Consider the following 22,335-nt stretch of genomic DNA (forward strand, 5'->3'; position numbering starts at 1 on the left):
GTCTCTCGTACTTGAGATTCATCACTTGGCGTCAACCCGTCAAAGATTATCACGTCTCTTGACCTAAACATGTCGTTCGTAATCAACACTCAGTATCATCTCTACATGGCGGGTAATCCGGGACGTATTTGGTCTTGCTGTCAGTAACAGTGATGGTGGAGGCGATGGCCTCTCTTTAGCGCGGTAGGGCAGGGAGGTAGATCTATGGACCAATGGCCAGGGCGCTACCTTGATCCTCAGTTCATCCACCCGTTGTGATTATGACACACACTCGACGCGCGGGAATAGAATCACCGAAGGAGCTGTCAACCTCCAGCATGCTGGAACTGTAGGCCAGCTCCGTAAAGAAAATATAGCTACTCTGTGGCCTGATAAGAAACGTATATGTACTCCTATATTCCATCAACTTGGCACCTTACCCACTCTGCAGTACTAGCGTTCGTTCGCAGCGAATGCATCTTGTGAGTTCGGGGTTCTTCACCAAGTGGGCTTTTGACTGTATTACCTTCAGTTTGTAGATGGGAAGCGTCAACCAGAGTGCCCGCATCCCCCCCCCCCCCATCTCTCTCTCTCTCTCTCTCTCTCTCTCTCTCTCTCTCTCTCTCTCTCTCTCTCTCTCTCTCTCCCCACTCTGAGACAAGGCGAGGGTTATTATTAGAGATCTGATAATCGGCTCTCGCAGGGAGCGCGGGCTGGCATCAGGAGGTTGAGTCTGCGGTAAGCCACCTCCAGAAGTTATAAGTACTTAATATCAATCTTCTTCTTTTCGCCGGTGGGAGCCCACCCTGCTGTGTCTTGCGCGAGCCGCAACACAGGCTGGGGAAATCGTCATGGGTTCTGTCATCGTGGGGGAAGAGGGTAGAGGGGGTTTACGCTAGGTGGAAGACGTCCATTCTCATACCTCATCAAAGATTATGTTAGATTGCACTATGACACTGATCTACGACGGGAGTTCCTTAATTACCCTCATTTGCTTGATGAGGATGGTCTTCACGCCGTAATTACTCATGATCATGATAGAGACAAATGACTTTAGAGGAGATAAATAAGGTGAAAAAAAAGATGGGGTTATCTTGGCACGAAAGATTTCCTCTAAAGTGATATCTAATTCGACTCTTTATGACGGATCCTTCTCCAACGCCGTCAATTATCTCTGAACTGTTGCCTTTCATGGAGGGAAATACCGGGCGTTAAATGAGGGATGAGGTCATTCTACGAGCCGGCATTAACACAGAGTACATGCCTCACATTACTGGCGCCTCGTTTGTTAACGTGAAACGTAAGCATTTTTTTCTTTTTCTTTTAACTTTTGCTCTTGCCACACTCATCTATTTTGTGTTTTTCCGGTATCGGGACGACCCTCTAAAAAACAGCAGTAGTCTATTGCTGTTTGAATTCATATATATATATATATATATATATATATATATATATATATATATATATATATATATATATATATATATATATATATATATATAAAAGTGGTCAGTGGGTTTTTAAAGTGGGAAATTTCAATATATGAATTTCCAATCGAGTTGCTGCAGGATCAGCCATGAATATAATGTATGTGTGGAATGATTCACGCATCAGTAGAGCACTCGCCTCACTCGTCTAGTAAAAACGTTGCCAAATGTTTCACTCGCAATTTTGAATTCGAATTTTATAATTCGTGTCTATCATGATTCGGTCGGGGTGATGGGAGGGATATAACGAGTCACGACGTAGGCGTCTTTTCCTTCACCCCCTTCTTCTTCTTCTTCTTCTTCTTCTTCTTCTTCTTCTTCTTCTTCTTCTTCTTCTTCTTCTTCCTCCTCCTCCTCCTCCTCCTGGGGTCCTCTTTTCATCCTGTTCTCAGGCGTCTTGTGATCTGCTAATGAGATAAAGAAGCTCGGCATTAAGGTCGCGCAAGGAGGTGGAAGGCTCGCGACGGTGAGAAAGCCGCCGTTGAAGAACTGATTACGACAGGGATATCAAGGTGTGTGTGTGTGTTGGTGTGGGGAGGAGGGGAATGATGCTGGTGTCTCATCAAAGATCACCCTGGCGAGTGTCCTTGGTGTGTTCCCTGGCTGCTTATGTGTCACCTTCGTCCATAGTCTTGTGGAACTGATTCATCCACCTACTCGCCTCTCTCTCTCTCTGTTATGGTGGATTGAAACGACGAGTGGGAGGAGGAGTTCGAGTCAGATGTGTCGAAAGATGACAGGTGTGTAGACTTCCGTGGTGTAACGGTTAGTGCTCCCGACCGTGTCGCATTCACGGGCCGTCGTCCCTTAGGGTCGAGCGTATATAGGTTCGAATCCTCGTTGAGGCAGTCGGTCCACAGTCAACCCGTAGCTGTTCGTCTACCTCTAGGGGTTGGTCGATGAATTGGGTACCTGGTTCAGGCTAGGGTATATGCATATGTAACGTTAATGGGATATTCATGATTAGGGCTTCAAGTTACCTGTGCCGTCTCACTCGAAATAAGAAATTGCATATGTTTTCCAGCGAAAGAATCCAATATGAGGGAGGCACAGCTGAAGAGATGGGAGACCTCACGAGTACAAAGATCTGCCCATCCTCCTCCTCCTCCTCCTCCTCCGCCCAGCTTTGTGCACGTGGGTAATACACCAGCGTTGTTCGTTTGCCGCCTCGACCCACTTCGAACTCCACTCCTACAGCACCTGTCATGGCCGGCTGTCGCTCCAGGTTCCTGCCACGTATCTTGAGTGACGTAGGGAAGGAAGTTGGTCAAGTTCCCAGCCGTCAGTCGGTGTGTGGGGCGACATCACTGTTAATAGGCAATGACAAGTTGTGTAAGTTGGTTACGCCCGCTGCCTAACCGAACTGGAGTTATAGGAACGATATGCGAATGATACAAAGACTTTTCTTGTAAGAGGTAGCGCATTGTGTATATATATATATATATATATATATATATATATATATATATATATATATATATATATATATATCATTTTTTCATATTCTAATGCCGTTTCCTGCGTTAGTGGAGAAGCGACAGGAGCAGACGGAGAGAGGCCACATCCACTCACATCTATACCCTACATGTCATGTAGAATGCATGGGAACCACAGCTACCTATCCACATCCAGGCACCACAGACCTTTCCATGGTTTACCCCGGACGCTTCACATGTCCTGGTTCAGTCCATTGACAGCACGTCGATATGTATATACACAAGCCTTTGTGCTGGCGTTGGAATTTGAAAGTTTGTGAACTGTTTACACCCGATGAGGCGGATTGTCACTGTGAAACATGGCGTGTATTGTAAAGTTTCGGTAAACTGTCTAAACTCCCACTGAAACTGCGATTACCCATTCATAAAAGCACCAGGGACTAGTGTAATCGTCAAAAACTATCATATATATATATATATATATATATATATATATATATATATATATATATATATATATATATATATATATATTTCCTCTGGCATTCCCCTAAGATTATGTTTACTGCGACAGTAAATCGTACCTTCCTCGCCTCCTTACCCTTCACGCTCTCGCCCCAACCTGGATCTCTGAGTATTCCACATACTTCCATTTGCAGCCCGAGGCCTTGGCATGCGTGTGGTGGGAGGGAAGGTGGGTTCTGACGGCCACCTATTTGCCTACGTTGTATGGACGGTGCCCGGAGGACCAGCGGAGGTGGCAGGTGTCGTGCAGGGAGATAAGGTAAGTCCTTCTCTGTTTGTGTTTGATACAAATATCTTTTGGACAAGTTTACATTTCGTGTTCATGTGAGTTCTTAATACCAGCAACGCTGTCTTGATAGGAAAATGAAAAGCTTTTCATTGTCAGGTGACCCTCAGTTTATTTTGGTTAATTATAGCTTAGGTGGAGTAAGCCCTGCTTAATTACTCAGTTTAGTTTATCAAAGGTTGGGTAGAATGGTTGGTATTCCGTAGTGGGAAATTAATTGATAGAATTTTTTAGCGATTAATCACGAGAGTTTAAGGAATTGTTCAAGTTTGTCTGACTGTTCTGTACTGGTTAAAGTTTAAGGGACTTTTTAGGGAAAAGAGTGAGAGTAAAGATGTGTCTGATGGGAGGCAAACTCAGCAACAAAGCAGGTAATGCACAGTTATTGATACATGGTTTGAGGGTAGGGAACGCCACTGATAATGACACTAACGAAAAAGATGGTGAGAAAAAGGAACGTTTGACCGATACAAGAGACTGTGAAATATTTAGTGGTTATTGATTAAAGCGATCATGAATGTAACAGCAGATCTGTCAACTGAGGGAGCCATAGGCACATCTATTCCCTTGTAGGAACACTTTTAAGCTTTACGTATTGAAAAAATTATGTGTATTTCAAGTTATTTCAGTGTTGGTGGCGAGGTAGAGACAGACTAAGACCTTGAGAAGCCAAGAGATTAATCAGTAAGACCAGTCACCTCTTAGATATAGCACGGAAGCCATAGGCATATTTAATCCCTTGAAGAAGTAATTCTAGAATTTACGTATTGATTAGCCAATCATATAATTTCAAGTTATTTCGGTGTTGATGGCGAGGTAGAGACAGACTTAAGATCTTGAATAGCCAACAGATTAATCATTAAGCCTAGTCAGCCCCTAGTGCCACCCACCTACCCCCCCCACCTCTCCACCACCTCCCCTAATCAACGTCTTATCCAGTAGAGTAAGTGATCGCTGTGTCATCAGCCTGAGACATCACATCCTTACGAACTTTATCTTTTTTTTTTTCACTTTCTTGGTCAGAAATTCGATTAAGGTATCGAGCAATACGAACACCTCGATGCCGATTAATCAGATGGTCAGCAGATTATTTCCGGGAGAAACTGCAGCTGGTTGGTGGCTGTGATTACCGTCAAATTCGTAGAGTAAACATTAATCTCTTAAAACAGTTCCAGTCTCCTTTACTTGGAAGTGTCGCTCTTTGTCCAGCGCTTCCGAAAGAACTGGTTAATTTCCCGTCAACAAAAGGGTGTGTTGCCACAGTTTCCAACCAACTATCGGCTTTCTCAAGACGAGGAGAGAGAGGAGGCTCTCCACCCCAGCTGGCCTGGCCAGGCTGGCTGAGTGGAGTCTGAGCTAAGCTTCCGTAAGTTTCTCTCTCTCTCTCTCTCTCTCTCTCTCTCTCTCTCTCTCTCTCTCTCTCTCTCTCTCTCTCTCTAAGCCGTTTCGTGTGTTGTTAACCAAACGAGCAGGAGGATGGGCTGACTTACAGGAAAGTTACGACGGCCTGAGTGGACGTAGGGCTCCGTGTGGGAGGTAAATTGTTAGGTACATTTTAATTTTGTTTTTCTGAATGAGTCGTCTTAAGAAGTATGTTGATGTCGCGTTGATTGGAAATCTGTGATGGATTGTGTTTGATTTAGACATTTCGCTTTATTGACACTGCGGAAAGTGAATATATATATATATATATATATATATATATATATATATATATATATATATATATATATATATATATATATGTATATATGAGAGAGAGAGAGAGAGATGTGTGGTAATAAAAAGAGTGTGGTTGAGAGTTGAAGAGGGTATGCTGGACATATGGAGAGAAAGGGTGAGGAAAGTTTGACAAAGAGGATGTATGTGTCAGAAGTGGAGGGAACAAGGAGAAACAGAAGACCAAACTGGAGATGGAAGGATGGAGTGGAATAAATTTTGAGCGAGAACATGCAGGAGGATGAAAGGCGTGCACGATGTGCTATACTAGGGTCGACGTGTTGTCAATGAACTAGGGCATGTGAAGCGTCCGGGGTAAACTATGGAAAGGTCTGTGGAGGCTTGGTTGTAGATAGGGAACTGTGGGTGCATTACACATGACAGCTAGAGAATGAATGTGACCGGATGCGGCCTCTCTTTGTCTGCTCCTGGTAATACCTCGCTAACGCGGGAAACGGCGATCAAGTATGGTGGTGATATATGTGTATATATATATATATATATATATATATATATATATATATATATATATATATATATATATATATATATATTATACTTTTGTGTGCATATATTTTGCATATACTTACATATGTGTATCATTTAAGTAGTTCCCTCCCCCCCATTTATATATTTTACTTACATGCACTTAAAGATCAGATAATAGAAATTTTGCCATTAAGTGACGGCTGATGAGTGAGCCGTGGGAAACAAGAGATTATACTTTAATCCTGTTTGTAAGGGAGATCAAACCCAGCCAGGTATACAGCTAATTTGCCAGGGATTTGCCTCTCGAAATAATAAACATCAATGTAAAGTTAGGGAGATGAGGAGAATGTATATATATATATATATATATATATATATATATATATATATATATATATATATATTATCCCTGGGGATAGGGGAGAAAGAATACTTCCCACGTATTCCCTGCGTGTCGTAGAAGGCGACTAAAAGGGAAGGGAGCGGGGGGCTGGAAATCCTCCCCTCTCGTTTTTTTTTAATTTTCCAAAAGAAGGAACAGAGAAGGGGGCCAGGTGAGGATATTCCCTCAAAGGCCCAGTCCTCTGTTCTTAACGCTACCTCGCTATCGCGGGAAATGGCGAATAGTATGAAAAAAAAAAAAAAAAAAAAAATATATATATATATATATATATATATATATATATATATATATATATATATATATATATATATATATATATATATATATATGTAGATAGATGGATAGATAGATAGATATAGATAGATGGATGGATAGATAGATAGACAGATAGATAAATACATACATAAGTAAGGAAGGAAATGGATATTGCCTCATGAAACTGATTAACTGTCTTTATATTCACAAATCCAGAACATTTTCTCCTAAATAGTTCTCTCACTGAATGTTATAATGGAGACGTAAATATACGACACGGTGAGGGTAAAAATGCTCTTAACATTAATGGTCTTAGTCTAATACCCGGCGTATTTTGAGATAGTAGGTTGAGAAAGCTGATATATATATACATCTCCATGAAACCTAAGCTCAGGCCTTTTTAATGTCGCTGGTATTTCCTTTTTTTTCTTTCTTTCTTTTGTTTCTACCTTCACTGACATTCGTAAGAAAAAAAGAATACGATACGCGTTGTAGCGCAGAGGGTAAGATACTCTTAGCAGGACGTTGGTGGGGGATGGGATCGTATGTCTGGTGTTGGGTTCTATTAGGCCCCCAGCAGACTGAAGCCAGAGGCGTTGTGGCCGGTTATACGAGACAGTAAAAGCAATTTTGTTATCGTCTTGCGTAAAGCATCTACAACCTCCCAGGAGTTCCCGACATTAGCGAGACAAGACGTGTCAGTACAGTTCACGTTATCTCCCGTTAATTGTGCTCTTCAACTCTATGTTAAGACATGTAACGACTTCGCCCAGGTGCAGGGAAGGCTTACTGCTCTTGCCGTATCACATAACATGACGTTAATCATGAGACCAAATCACTCACGTCCCTCTTTTTCTTTTTTCTTTTTTTTTTTGCCTTGTAAGTCATGTGTCCCCCATCTTCTGTTGTGGCTGATGATGGTACTGGAACGAGGTGATAGCCTCGTCCAACAGGCTTTAAGATGGAAGTGTCATAGACCTAGAGTCTTCGACGCTGTTTCTTAAAAACCCAAAGAAGTGAATAGTGAATCATAAGTGACAGAAACACTTGAGAACACCACGTAGATAACAGATACGCTTTTAAGGAGCTTTCCAGAAATTCTCTACGCCTTCATTATAGGCTTCTAATAAGTGATGTTATGACAACTTCTTAGGTTTGTGTATTGCACATGACTAGGAGAACAAGTTCTGCCAAAAGTCCGAGTGAAAGCAGAACTAGAGACGGCTGATTATCACATTAGCTTCGCTTTGTGGAATCCTCCTTCGCATTTAGAACAGAATTGAGACCCATTTATGAGAGGCACAAGCGGCTGAATAAAACAGTTTGATCTGAAAGAATAACATAATTATTTAAAAGCAGTACTGGTACACGCTGAGTTTAATTTCTAAATCGTTTCAAGCGTTAAGTGTTGTAACAGAGCTTGGTAGCATGAAACTTTCACAGTCTAGTCCATTAATTCATTACATTTGAGGTGACAGAATATCTACAGATGCAATGTATAAAGATTCATGAATAATCAGAGCTAATATTCTATAGTCATTGCAAAATCGTGTCTGACCCTGTCTGACTTTAGAATTAAGGGACATTTTCTTTTCCGACTTAGGTATAACCAGTTTAAGTGAAATGGACGTATCATCTACTTTTAAAAGGTGTTCCTCTTCGTTGTTCGTAAGGGGCCTTTTTAATGACCTTTTTATTAATTAGACATGATATACAGTTGTAATTTCATGTCTGCGCCACTCGGCTGCTGTAATGAATCGGCCAGAGATACATATTTATGTCGCTTTTCCCAGGGCTACATCAGAGCAGTTGTCATCGGCCCCCTATCCTCTCCAGTCCTTCCAGGTCATGCTCTCCCCCCGACCGTCTCTCTCTCTCTCTCTCTCTCTCTCTCTCTCTCTCTCTCTCTCTCTCTCTCTCTCTCTCTCTCTCTCACTACCATCTCCTCTCAATGACCAGATTTCATCCCACTCATCTGTTTTATTCCTCACCCTCCTCACCCACGTCCACGATCCATCGATGTCGCCAGACAACCTTCCTCATCGGGACATTTTATTCATTGGCTCCATTTTTCCCCAAGCTAACAAAAACTGCTTCCTTTCACGTTTTTGATAAATACTTATATGGTATATAAATTTTCACTACGACTGTTTGATAAAGAAATTACTTTAACAAGGTGTAACTCATTTCATATATATATGTATATATATATATATATATATATATATATATATATATATATATATATATATATGGAAGAATTTATATATATTTATGGAAGAATTTCTTACCATAAGAACTTTAAACCGATTATCTAATCCTGTGCTTGAGGCTAAGTAGTTTTATAACCCTCTAAACCTAAGTTTTCTCCACATGAGTTTTTTAAAAAAAAACACTATGACATCATCCTAAGTTAAGTTCTCCGGCGCAGCACTCGTAAAAACTAGTATATGATCCTTGTTGGCAAAAAAATCGCCAGTAATCATAACATTCTTGGTTTTTTCTCAAACTTTCTCCGTTTTCTTTCTTCGGCGGTCTGTTTTGCCTTGACTGTGGCGCTCTGTGGTGGCTGACTGCGGCGCTCTGTGGCGGCTGACTGCGGCGCACTGTGGTGGCTGACTGCGGCGCTCTGTGGCGGCTGACTGCGGCGCTCTGTGGTGGCTGACTGCGGCGCTCTGTGGTGGCTGACTGCGGCGCTCTGTGGTGGCTGACTGCGGCGCTCTGTGGTGGCTGACTGCGGCGCTCTGTGGTGGCTGACTGTGGCGCCCTGTGGTGGCTGACTGTGGCACTCCGTGGTGGCTGAGCAGGTGCTGGAGTGGAACGGGGTGACGTTGACCGATCGCAGCTTCGAGGAGGTGTGCAGCATCATGGAGGAACTACACCCACAGGAGGACACGGTGGAGCTTCTCCTCGAGCCATCGAACGATCTGTAAGTTGACGGTCGAAGGATGAGAGCGAGGGAGGGAGAGGGAGTATGTATGGTGTGTGTGTGTGTGTGTGTGTGCGCGCGCATTCGTGTTTTATTATTGTTTACATGTCATAGAATACCTCTTTGCTTTTAAGTCACTTTTACATCGTTTTATTATTGTTTATATGTCATAAAATACCTCTTTGCTCTCTTTAGTAAACGTTTTCCTACTTCTCAATTTTACGTCCATTACAAACTGTTTATATCTAGAAGAACACCTCCTTCAGGGATCAGTACTCTTTTTTTTTGTACTTTTTGGGCCACAAAGTCTTTATCTGCTCAGACGTTTGTACATCACAGTTCCCAGTTGAGTCATCCCTCATAGTATCCCTCGGATATCTAAACACAGGATGCCCTACAGACTTCCAGACAGCTCGTCATAGCCAGCGCGGCATCACAGCGTATCTCTGTTGCTCCTACAGTCATTACCACCACACCAACAAGGATCGGCTTCCAGCAATACCAACACGACAACATCTCCTGCATGCGTTGATCCAAACCGTCGTCACAACAGTGACGGATTCCAAGACTTCCTTCCTTCCCTCCTTCCATCACGACCACAGCAGCACCGCCACTCCGACCCTCCCTACCCAGCACCATGACAGTCACCATCCCGCCTTCCTTCTTTGCGTGTCATCGAGGAGAATGATGACCGCAGCCTCTGCCTCGGGTCACCCAAGCAAGGTCAACGCGACCTTCCCAGCTTTCCTTTCCCCCTCTGTCGCCGATGCTTTTCCTCCAGGGAAGGCAACGAACCCACTCGCCTTTCCCGCTTCATCACAAGATACCACAAGAAAAAAAAAAAAAGTCGCCCCTCCCTCCACTACCACGAAACCAACACACGAACGTCGACGAATTCGTTTAAGCAGTTGCTTCCTCCTACCCCCCCTCCCCTTCCCCTCCCCGACCTTACCTCTGCATGTACCCGAGACCCAACCGACCCCACCCCTACAATAAACCACAGCCTCTTTACCACTTGACACCATCGGCATAACCCACCTTTTTCCCCACCACCACAACGACAGCTTTAAGACCACCACACTTTCTCCCTCCTCCCTCCTTCCCTCCCTCCCTCCCTCAAAGACGACAAAGCGACAGTAGCCGCCAACACGAACTCTCCTTATCCAGCCAGACAAGAAGGACCCCGCCAGCTTCTTTCACCACAAACACGACACAAGTGAACCACAACTTTCCTCCCCAGCAAAGCGTCACACACCAACGATGCCGTATCTCTTTTCTTTACCCTCCCCCCCTTTTTTTTCACCTCCGCCGTTGCTACAAAGGCTTGGCGACCCCAAGACTCGCTTCCAACCTTCGTGACAGCCTCTGAATGACCTCATATTCCTGGTCTCCAGCATCATCACGAGCGAATAACGCACAAGTGCGACGTCCTTCCCAGGGCGAGCCAGCCTCCACACGTTGTGTCCAGTGTGTGTGTGTGTGTGTGTGTGTGTGTGTGTGTGTGTCTCCCTCCCACTTTCGTATCGAGAACTTTTTTTTTTTGCATTCGTTTAGAATTCCCTTGCAGAGTGGAGTATGTGTGTAGTGAGTGACCTCTCGCACGTTGCTAGGTGTAATCTCATACCGTAAGGTTTCATATCTTTCTTTTTGATAGTCGACGACGTGATTTCCAGACGCACGAAGAAGGAAAACATGGAGAGAGTATATTATCGCTTTGAGACTAGATGCCTCAAGGACCCGAGAAGGTCTGAAGTGTGTGGTGGTTGGTGCAGTGTTAACAGCATCGTCAGTCGTGGGAATTCGTCCCCTGCCTCGAGACCTGGTCGCGACTGCTGAAGGAGGAGGAGGAGGAGGTGTAGGTGGTAAGGTGACGTGAATTGGTGGAGTGTAATGAAAGGAGTGAAATGGGGGGTGGAGAAAGAGGGAGTGACCTCGGTAGGCGATGCATGGCGAGCGGAGGGAAGAATGGAAGAGGTTTCGAAGCTGCTTGGAAAGCAACAGGACAAAGTCTTTTGCCAAATGTAAGATGATAAACACACACACACACACACACACACACACACACACACACACACACACACTCAAACACACGCAAACACACACACCTAATATCCCTCTCGAAATTCACATCAAATTATTTTTCTTTCAACACACTCCAAGACTTTGAGTCTAAGACGACTCTTCTTTCTTCCAGTCGTTCCTTGGATTACGGCGACGACCCGAGTGCCTTAGCTCAGCAGAAGAAGGGGTCGTTGGAGGGTAGAGCTCCCTCAGGTAAGTCTACGTGGGCCCAATGTCTTGATGGAGGCTTTAGGGAAGTGGCGGTAATGTGTGTGGGTGTGTGTGTGGGTGTTGGTCCTTCCTGTCCTTTGTAGATAGTGTGTGTGTGTGTATGTGTGTGTGTGTGTGTGTGTGTGTGTGTGTGTGTGTGTGTGTTTATCTTACTTGTGATAGCGACGATAGTGGCATGAGAGTAAGGGCGTTGGGGATACGTGTGTCGATGATCGTGGCACGTGCGGCGCTTGTGGTTCTTGCTCTGCGAGATGTGGTGGTGGAAGCATGAGGTCTGTTGGTGTTAGTTGTCATTGTAAAGTTAGTTGTAGTAAGAGTTGTGGTAGGAGAGCGATAATGCGAGGATGGTGTTAACACGGGTAGCGTTATGGTAGAGGTGGTAAGATGGTAGGGATCATGTGATGGGAAATAATTTGGTCTTGGTGGCGGTGAGTGGGTGACGTTGTGGTAGAGTGATGGCGGTGTGGAGTCATGGCCAGTGGTAAGCTAAGAGTCACTGTTGAAGGTGGGTGTTGCAGGAGCAGATGCACTGACGTGACTGAGGTGGTGTGGGAATCATGATTATAACAGGAGGGTCTTGTTGATTGTGATGTGAGCGTTGTAGGTACGGTAGGAGAGCGGTAGGGAGCAAGAGGAGGGAGCACTGTCGCGGTGTGAGTTGCTGAATTCACATGTCCTGCCTTTAATGTCGGAGGGGAGGGGGGGAGGGTGTTCATGTGACTGATGGCCTCCGGCCGTCAGCGATGACGAACTCACACTTTCGAAAGCTCCTCTTCGATGACCATGTTTGCTCGGTGTGGCTGGCGGTGTGCCGCATTGTCTGCAGTCGAGTCTCGTCTTCAAGAGAAGCATGAAGCAAAGATTTAGTGATGGCATGTCCCTGTCATTCCTCACATACGTGGAAACGTCCAGAAAAGTAGGACAAGAAAGGTTCTGTTCACATGAGTCTAATTAAATTACATCAGAGAGGCAACAACACAGTTCTGAAAATCATGGATCAAAATCAATACCTGCCTAACTTTTATCATTCATCGTGAAAGATTAATGCCTTCACGAGAGGCGATCCCATTTACGGGATGAGGCTAGAGGGTGGGGATATCCTGGGATGGACAGAGTGGGATAAAGATGGGATAAAGGAGGAGGAGACGATGTTCTTGCTGAGCTGAGGGGAATATGTGAGAGACTGAAGCTTAACTAAAGAGTAAAGAGGAGAGTGAGAGAATACAAAGGCTTCAGTAAAGAGAGAGAGAAAGGTTGCTAATAGTGTGATGAGGAAGGAGTATAGAGCAAGAGGGGCGTCAAGGTGGAGGAGGAATTCGTACGTAGTGGGGGAAGGTGGAGGGTCCTGGTGAAGGGGATGCTTTAGGTAAGAGGGAAGAAAGATGTGGTTAGGGTAGCAAAAAGATGGAAAGGTAAGGTAAGGCAGGGTTAGGTGCGAATAGTTAGTGGATGACAGCGGAGAAAGAAGGAGGTAGATAGTTATAGAGATAGTTGGGTTGGCAAAGATAGGGACATGTTGAGTGGAAGATGAAAGACGTGGTAGGTAGGAGAGAGAGAAATGTTAGGGGATGAGAGATTAAGAGGCAGTATGCAGGTGGGAAGAGGAAGATGGTATATAGCAAGAGAGAAGAAAGATGTAGATAGAGGGGTGTGCGATAGATATTAGGGGAGTGGATTTGAGGTGAGTCTGGCAAACAGTAGATAAGTAGTGAATGTGAGGGCGTAGGTAGTCTGTGAATGAGAGTAGATGTATGATAACTGCAAGGAAGGAGGTGGAGAGAGCAGCTAAAAGAGAGGGAGGGATGTCGTCTTCAGCAGGAAAGAAAAGTAGCAGACAGTATTGAGTGGCTGGTCGTTCTTGGGGTAACCAGACAACTGATGGTATATGATCAGGTTATCTGATGGAGGCTATAGTATCCCAAAGTCTTAATCCATTTAGTTGAGGCGGGATGGTAAAGAAGGCCAGATAGAAAGATGGTGCTGAGGAAGAGGATGACAGGAAAGTGGTAATGGAGGGGAATGTGTTCAGTAAAGGAGAGGGGGAAACTGAAAGTGAGAGCAAGACGAATGAAGGGGAAATATAGGATACTGTGAGGTGGTATGGGATGAGGAGGCGATGTGGTCGGGGGAGAGTCATCGTCAGCAGTAGGAGCGTGAAAATGTGTCAGGAAGAATAAGGTAATGAAGAAGGAGAAGATGGTAGCAGATGGTAGAAGATGGTAGCTTATTATCGGTGCCAGTGGTGGTGGAGGATTGAGTTAGGGTAGGAGGTTCGGGGGGGATAGCATTAGGAGACATGGATACGGGTCGGGAAGATATCGGTAGGTGGGTAAAATGATAGGAGGTGATGGTGTTCGAAAATTGGCAGTACTAGGCAAGGGGTATGTGGTAGAGAAATGGGAGGTAGTGGTAAAGCATCTTGTGGCAGGAGATAGGGAGGTGACAGGAGAGTTGATGGTTCTTGGGTGGTGAAATATGGAAGAATAAATGACAAGGGAGTTTGTAGAATGACGGGGAGTGCTGGATGATTCACAGACAAACATTCGGAAGCTTCTTCGTGTGGGTAGAGAAAGGGGCTCCTGTGATGTAGAGAGTGTAATACGAAGAGCGCGTCGAGCAGTGCGGCAGCGAAGAGGCCCCTGAGGCAGATCCTGCCCATAATAACATCTCACAGGAATGTAATATGAGCTCTGAGCTGGATATAACAATAAGAAGTACACGCCATCTCCCACCTCCCAGCCCGCCTGGATACCTATGTCAACAACTTATTACCAGTTCCACAGAAGTAGTATATCTTCATAGATGTTGTGAGTGTGTTCACAACAGAGCACCATAAACATGTTATGAAGTAATATTTATATTATATATATGATTATCCAACAACTTTTCTGTCATGTTCAGAGCTACCAAGCATTCTGCACAGGCTGTATTTTGTTATTTCACATATAGTTGCTCACAGATCTCTCTCAGATTTTTAACACGAGCATCTTATTACTTTGGGATGGATAGTTTATTCATATAGATCGCTTACCAGTCCTCGTACCTACAGACACACATTGTTGTTGTAATGATCACGAAATTGTCTACTTTTTTTTCAGAGTGTGAGAACGACAAATCCCATTCAGCAAGTTCCAGAAGAAAGTTGCCCAGAATTCCGGTAAGAATCTGTGGTGTTTGTGGACCTCATCACTCCATCACGTACAATGCATTTCCTTCAGCAGTGTCACTTCTCAGTACCACTCCACTACTGCCATCATCGCTTCGTTACTTAAGCGTAGTGGGCGAATGTCATGCCATTCCATCACCATCACAGGATATTTACCTAACTTTAAGTCTCCTTGGCAGCGCGGCACAGTTACTGCGTGCACGAACACGACGGCACTGAATTTTTACAGATCCAGAGTTCTCTCTTTCAGCGAATAAAGCTGAAGTTTTGCCTGATAATTTTTCGGTTTCAGGGCTTGTCGGCTGACCTCTGAAGTACGTCAGTCCTCAAGGTGCAGCGAAACAGCACAACAGATTTTAAATCAAACAGGAGACAGCGGACACAGTGTGGTAGCGATGAGAAACGATGAAACCGAGTCTTTCGGAACACAGTCCATTACGTATCGCTCATTACAATCTCTCTCTCTCTCTCTCTCTCTCTCTCTCTCTCTCTCTCTCTCTCTCTCTCCCCCCGCACACTTAACACTTGCACATTCCCTCATCCTCGACGCCTGCTTCCTCCCCTTTGCTCTCGACCCTCTTTTGCATACCTCCTCCTTCTCCTCCTCCTCCTCCTCCTCTCACCTCTCACCTTCGAGCAAACACAACCGACTTCTTTCAACGCCCACGTAGTTCTGAGAGAAGACTGTAGGATGCTCTGGCGAGGCTGGCTACCGGTAGGTAAGAGACGGGGAGACCTGATGGAGGAAAATGGTTTTGTTGTGGCCAGCTTTACTCCATGTATGATCGTGTGCGGTACTGTGTGGTCGTGGCAGCGTGCCAGATCACTGTGAAAGACTGAGTTATTCATTGTCGAAGAGAGAGAGAGAGAGAGAGAGAGAGAGAGAGAGAGAGAGAGAGAGAGAGAGAGAGAGAGAGAGAATTCACAAGATAAACACTTGCGGTGGCACGTAAAGAAAAATTCGGCCATTTTTTTCCCTAGTTTATTATTCGGATCTAACAACTTTAAGCCCGTGATATTCTCAGTATGATTAAGAGTCTCCCGTTTTTTTTGTTTTTCTTTCATGAAAAGAAGTTGACCAAACTAAACACAAATTAGATAAGGGTAACTTACTTATGATGAAGTTCAAAGTCTAATGTTCTTTGAGATGGTGCTGGCTACTAAATGCCCTCATCAAGACCATCTCATTAACGCTTCATATATATGTATATATATATATATATATATATATATATATATATATATATATATATATATATATATATATATATATATATTGTCCCAAGACTACACAAAAGAAAGGAAAGACGAGAAAGAATTCAAAGCACCGGCAAGAAATATAATACTGAAAGAGAGCAAAGAAGAAAGAAATAAAGGTTTTTGAATTAATTTTAATCCTGGATGGTCTAAGAACTGGACTGACTAAAGGCCTGGATAGTCCAAGATTTGGATGGCTCAAAGGCCTTGATGGTTCAAGGCTAGGAATGTCTAAGGCTTGGATGGTCTAAAGGCCTGGATGGTCTGAGACTCGGACGAATCAAAGGGTTAGATGGTTTAAGGCCAGGATAGTCTAAGGCTTGGATGATCTAAAGGTCTAGAGGCCTAGATGGCCCCAAGAATGACCAGAAACAGTCAATAGTGAGTCATTGTAGAACGCCGTTCGATATACGAAAAGAGAAGTTCTGACGAAGTAGCGGAAAACCACTGATGTCTACCGAACTGAAGCAGAATATCACTTTTTCATTCTCTCACTGAGTTACTGAACACTGGAAGACGATGCTCCAGGTATGTATTCAACCACTGGGAGGAACAGTGTGTCAAATTTAAATGTCTCTTGGGATACATCATTTGCATAATCCATTAACATTTTTCCTTCTCGCTTAACCTAAATTGTGATCTTATATTCATTAACTTGCCTCTCTCTCTCTCTCTCTCTCTCTCTCTCCCTCTCCTTCTAACACCCCTCCACCGACCGTCTCGCCTTCTGCCGACAGAGCGACTTCTCCCGCGAGCCGGTGAGCGGGAAGCTGCAGGTGCAGCTGTGGTACGACCAGGAGAAGTCCCACCTTATCGTGACGGTGGTGTCAGCCCACGACCTCCGCTTCAGGGACAGTTCAACCTACGGGCCCCCGGAGGCCTTCGTCTGCCTCCGGCTATATCCATACAGGTAAAGGCAAGGTCTTTAGGAAGGTCTTCAGGAAGATCTTCAGCCACGGCTGTTCCGAAAGTTCCTGTTCCTAGTTTTAGAGGAGATTCTGACAGCAGGAGGCAACTGTGATTGCTTGTCCTTCTTCTTCGTCTTCTTCTTCTTCTTCTTCTTCTTCTTCATCGTCTTCTTCTTCTTCTTCTTCATCGTCTTCTTCTTCTTCTTCTTCTTCTTCTTCTTCGTCTTCTTCGTCTTCTTCTTCATCTTCATCTTCTTCATCTTCTTCTTCTTCTTCTTCTTCTTCTTCTTTGGCAACACCACGTCAATAGTATCGGACACTATTCTGATCTTTAGATGACCCAAAACACCAGAATAAGCACGGGAGTTGACCAGATACATTAGTGGAAAGATTAACATGGACTAAAATTATTTCTACCGCAGCCAAGGCAAATGAGATCAAGATTAGATGAATAGATTTCACACCGTTGTCGGGCAAATGACCCTAAAACAAAGAGCATTCCTGAGCACTGGATTTTAATTAAGCTGTCTGCTTAATGGCGTCATTCTTAATGCAGTAGACTCGTTCGGGGAAAGACAAGGTGATTCCTTCCTGTTTGAAAGTTATAGTTCACTGGATAGGGTTAGGTTAAGATCCTTTGGTTACTGCGGTGGATGGCAAGCTACGGTCTTTAATGGTCGTTAAGGTTCTTTTTCATGTCTCTCTCTCTCTCTCTCTCTCTCTCTCTCTCTCTCTCTCTCTCTCTCTCTCTCTCTAAAATAATGTTAAGGCCAGAGGAGCACCTCGCTTGGACCTTGGTTCTGTGGTCTATGTATCGTATCTAACTCTCTCTCTCTCTCTCTCTCTCTCTCTCTCTCTCTCTCTCTCTCTCTCTATCTATCTATCTATCTATCTATCTATCTATCTATCTATCTAATTTCTCTCTCATGCGTTTTCTTCTTCCTGTGTTGCCGTTTTGTGTGTGAATGGATTGCGCCGAAAAGTTTGCCTTTCGTCTCCAGATCGCCACTCTCCCCCCCCCCCTTCCCTCTCTTTACCGGTAAGAGAAAAGCCTCGTCTCATTCTGAACTTCTCGTGGACTCTGGAGGGGGAAACTTCTGCCGCCAGTGAGAGTAAAGGGGAGGGGAAAATGGTTAGGTTCTTCAACGGCTCTGAAGATGGATGGGGTGTGTGTGCTCATGGCTTGTATATAACATCCTCTTCTTCTTTCGTTCTAGTAGTTGACGTGAGATCTGAAGTTAAGAAGAGAAAAAAAATTAAATTTCTTTTGTCTCCTGAGGCATAATGTGCCAGTGAGTGTTTTGGAAATATATGAATTTTTTGGGGGGTCTGTTGCACAACAACAACACACAGTAAAGATTTCACTCATGACTTCCCTGCCACTAATGGCGTAACTCTTGTGTTTTCTGAGATTTGAATGTTTGTTTCTCTCGTTATCACACGGGAGAGGTGAGAAACACCGCTTGCTCCTTGTGGCATATTATATATATATATATATATATATATATGTGTGTGTGTGTGTGTGTGTGTGTGTGTGGCCGCTGAACATGATAATAAGTTGCCCTCAGTTAAAGTCTCAAAACAGTCATAGTTTTTTATTATATATAAGGGTCAGAAATGACGTCGTAAGTAAGAGCCAGTGTGTTTTCAACTTCCTGTTTTTCGTCGGGGGAAAAAGTTCCCTTGAAAATTCGACTTTAATACTATTGTGGAAATGTCACTTGTTCAACAACTTGTGTATATATAGTACATATATATTTTTTCTTTTATCATGGAATATACGTACATCAATGTATTTATCTTAGTTTTTGTCACTTTTATATTTGACATTAACTGAATGCTCTTAACTCGTATGTTTTCCTTCGCTTCTTCAAGCTAGATTTTTCTCTCTCTCTCTACACCTGTATTTGCCCACTATCTGGGTTTCTCTGTTCTTTAAATAGAGTGGCTGGAGGAGAGGAGGAAGAGGGAAGTGGAACGTGGGAAGGAATACTTCTGGAATGGAAGACTGAATCATGCACAGGTGTATGTGGTGTAGATTATTTCATGCATGATTGTGTTCTTCTGGAAGCATATTTTTTGGTGCCTCACCTCTCTTCTCTCTCTCTCTCTCTCTCTCTCTCTCTCTCTCTCTCCAGATACGACCTTATTCGAACACACAAAAAATTTTATCGTCTCCTTCTCCTCCTCCTTCTGCAGCGACTGCAAGATGTACAGCACCGGGGTGGCGGAATCCTCGTGCAAGCCCATGTGGAACTCCTCATTCATCTGGGAGGGCCTAACGGCCGACGCCCTCATGGCGCTCACACTCGAACTATCCGTCTGGGATTACATCTCCGACACTGAGAACGGCTTCCTAGGTGAGTTGAGGGACACTAGGCGCCCTTGAGAGTGTGGAGGGAGAGAGATATTGAATACTTTTTTAAGAGGTTTAGGCAATAGCAAAGGCTGACGCGAAGGGCTCACGTCTTGCTTGGGGCATAAGACCATTTTGAGTACGATGATCACATTTCGAAATCTGAATGGCCTATATCTATTTGTGCATCATATACCTTTTTTTTTTTTAATCCACTCTTTAAACCCAGTTTCAAACTACAGCCATTGTGGTGGAGTGGCGCATTTGCGATCACCTTTCCTAAGTATAGGACATACCCGCCACCTCCTATAGTCCTATACCAGCTTATGTTAACCCGTCCTCACTGCCATTCCCTTGGAATGATCCTTGAATCCTCTTGATTTACTCGTCCCAAGGCTTGAACTCAGGATAATCCTTGAACCATCTCACCTTGCTCATCCCAAGGTTTAAACTCAGGATAATCCTAAGGCTTTAAATCTAGGAAATCTTTGAATCCTCTTCATTCACTCATCCCAGGGCTTGAAATTCCTCTTTGAGTAACCCTGCCTCCCTCATCCAAAAAGCAAGTAATCCCTCTCTTCTATAGTTCCCCTGAAGGTCAAGAATCCCTTCTCCACCCGAGGGCAAGAAATCCCTCTACCCTAAACCCTCCCCTGAAATTACCTGACCTTCATATTTATCCCCCTTTGTTCGCCCCAGACAAGCAACAGGTGAAACACAAAGGGGCTAATTCTGCTTTCTCTCACCCTCCCTCCCTGCCTGGCGTGCCTGGCTGCCTGGCTGGCTGGCATCCACAGGTGAGACCCTCATCGATCTGCGACACGCCTACCTGGACGAGCGGCCCACCTGGTACCGCCTCCAGGAGCGACGCTCCCGCAGTGCCAACGCCACGCCTCGCGGCTCCATCGCCTCCTACGACTTCACGGCTCCCCCCATCAGGAGACCATCGTCTGTGCGCTCCGGCTCAGGTTGGTAGAGAGAGAGAGAGAGAGAGAGAGAGAGTAAAGACTGAGGAGAGCGACAATAGAGGCATGGAAGAGACAGGTCATACAAAGAAGACAGACAGACAGACAGACAGAAAGACAGACAACTAGAGAGGGAGAAATGCGACAGCACAGGGGTGATAGGGGGACAGACAGACAGACAGGGAAGGGAGAAAGAGACGGACAGACAGACAGACAATCAATCAGAGAGACAGAGGGAGAGGTGGACAGGGAGACAGATAAAAGATAAAAGAGTGAATGTGTATCTGTATTTCCTGCTGATAAGAACGTTTATATCTCGTGTGGATGTACGTTGGTCAAATTGCCCGTCTCTCAGTGCATGCAAGCCTTTCAGTTGACCAGTAGTGGCTTGCATTCTGGTTAGGGATGCTTGCGGTCCAACAGCTGAAAAGGAGGAATGAAAGAAAGTGCTCCAGGCGTCATCAAGTCGCGTGGACAAGGTACAACCTGAAGTACTTCGACCAAGCCAATGGTGATGAGCAATCTCTCTTAAACAAGCCCACAAAAATCTGGAAATATGTGAGGTGTTGAGAGAAAAGCGAGAAATAAGATTAAGAGAGAGACGAAACGGGGATTGCGTCAAATTGTCCGTAACCCTGTGCCTGCAAAAGAATGGAATCACGTCCCTCACATGGGTCCCAGACCCAGATTCACATTAGCGCAATGGAGGGCTATACATAGATGAGTGAGATTATAAACGTTCTTAGAATTTAACTGAACCCCTGTGGGAGTTCAAAATGGGTCGATTTGGTGGTGGTAACTTAACTACCCTTAATGACCGTGGCAAGTCGTTCGTCTAAAAGGGCCCAGGTGCCCACTCAACAGCCATATCACATTTGGAGAGAGGCGAACCTCAGGTATCAGACGAGATCACCTTCGATGGAGATATCAGATCACAGTCTGAGTGGTGGACGATTTGCATATGTCACCGGAGCCCTCGAAGACCTAATGACAACACTCCACACTCATCAAACTAGGTGATAGCTAGTTCAGGGATCAAACATAACGCTCTCATCTCAAAGCGAAGTGATTCGCAGGGGAGGCTGTGGGTCCTTTCAGCTCTCGAGAATGTGGTAGCGCCAATTAAATGGTCTCATTAAATTTGATAAATGGGACTGAGAGAGAGAGAGAGAGAGAGAGAGAGAGAGAACTGTGGTGAGCCACGTTTAGCTAGTTATGAGACTTTCCCGTCTCTGACAACGCCGACGACAACGCCAATGTCGAAGTTTTCATATTAAGGAGCGAAGGAATTTGGAAGTAGAATACCTGGTCTCACATTCCAGAATATTAGAGGATATTCTGCGGACGTCGTCTAATGCAGCGAATACCAAGCAGGATGGCTTAAAGATAATAACCTTACTGATGTCCAGCGAGACGTGTAAGGCTATTCCTCATGACTAAAGCATCATACATATATGTATACATCATGAGATGGGTATTGGAGTTACACGGACAGAATATAAAACAGTTGTACGTGTTATGTGCGATGGAAAGCATAAGAAGGAACGGTGAATAGATGGGAGCCACACACGAGGAGAGGTTTTAGAGTGAATCAGAAAACAGAAAAAAAAATATGGAAGTCCACGAAATTAGATGACATGAAACTGGAATGTGATATGGACAGGGAAAAATAGAAGTCGTGGGGATTCATGAGAAAACAGAAAGAGGAGCAGACATAAATCTTATCTCATACAGAAGCCGACGTCACTGGCAGAATCATACCCCGAGACCTAACCATGGTAGCTGATGAAGCGAAGAGTTTGTTGAGAAAAATATATGCAGCGATTTGAGCTCCACCAGCAGTGCCCGTGAGACCTTCCTTATCAAAGTGGAAAGGTTTATAG

The 22,335-nt window shown here is 44.5% G+C and overlaps 1 protein-coding gene across 9 annotated transcripts in view; it reads left to right on the top strand.

The window, feature by feature from the left end:
* Window positions 1–22,335, top strand: part of Fife (regulating synaptic membrane exocytosis protein fife) — a 434,397-nt gene that overhangs the window by 378,380 nt on the left and 33,682 nt on the right. For all 9 annotated transcript variants that reach the window (XR_011714138.1, XR_011714139.1, XM_071674263.1 and 6 more), the window contains 7 exons: window positions 3,562–3,686; window positions 9,387–9,508; window positions 11,703–11,782; window positions 14,899–14,957; window positions 16,961–17,133; window positions 19,331–19,491; window positions 20,285–20,455. Coding sequence is in view for 7 of the 9 variants with exons in the window: in XM_071674263.1 (XP_071530364.1) it covers window positions 3,562–3,686; window positions 9,387–9,508; window positions 11,703–11,782; window positions 14,899–14,957; window positions 16,961–17,133; window positions 19,331–19,491; window positions 20,285–20,455 (891 nt within the window). In the remaining 2 variants the exon portion in view is untranslated. The remainder of the gene's footprint in view (window positions 1–3,561; window positions 3,687–9,386; window positions 9,509–11,702; window positions 11,783–14,898; window positions 14,958–16,960; window positions 17,134–19,330; window positions 19,492–20,284; window positions 20,456–22,335) is intronic.

The sequence above is a fragment of the Panulirus ornatus genome, chromosome 19 (assembly GCF_036320965.1).
Source record: "Panulirus ornatus isolate Po-2019 chromosome 19, ASM3632096v1, whole genome shotgun sequence".
NCBI lineage: Eukaryota > Metazoa > Arthropoda > Malacostraca > Decapoda > Palinuridae > Panulirus > Panulirus ornatus.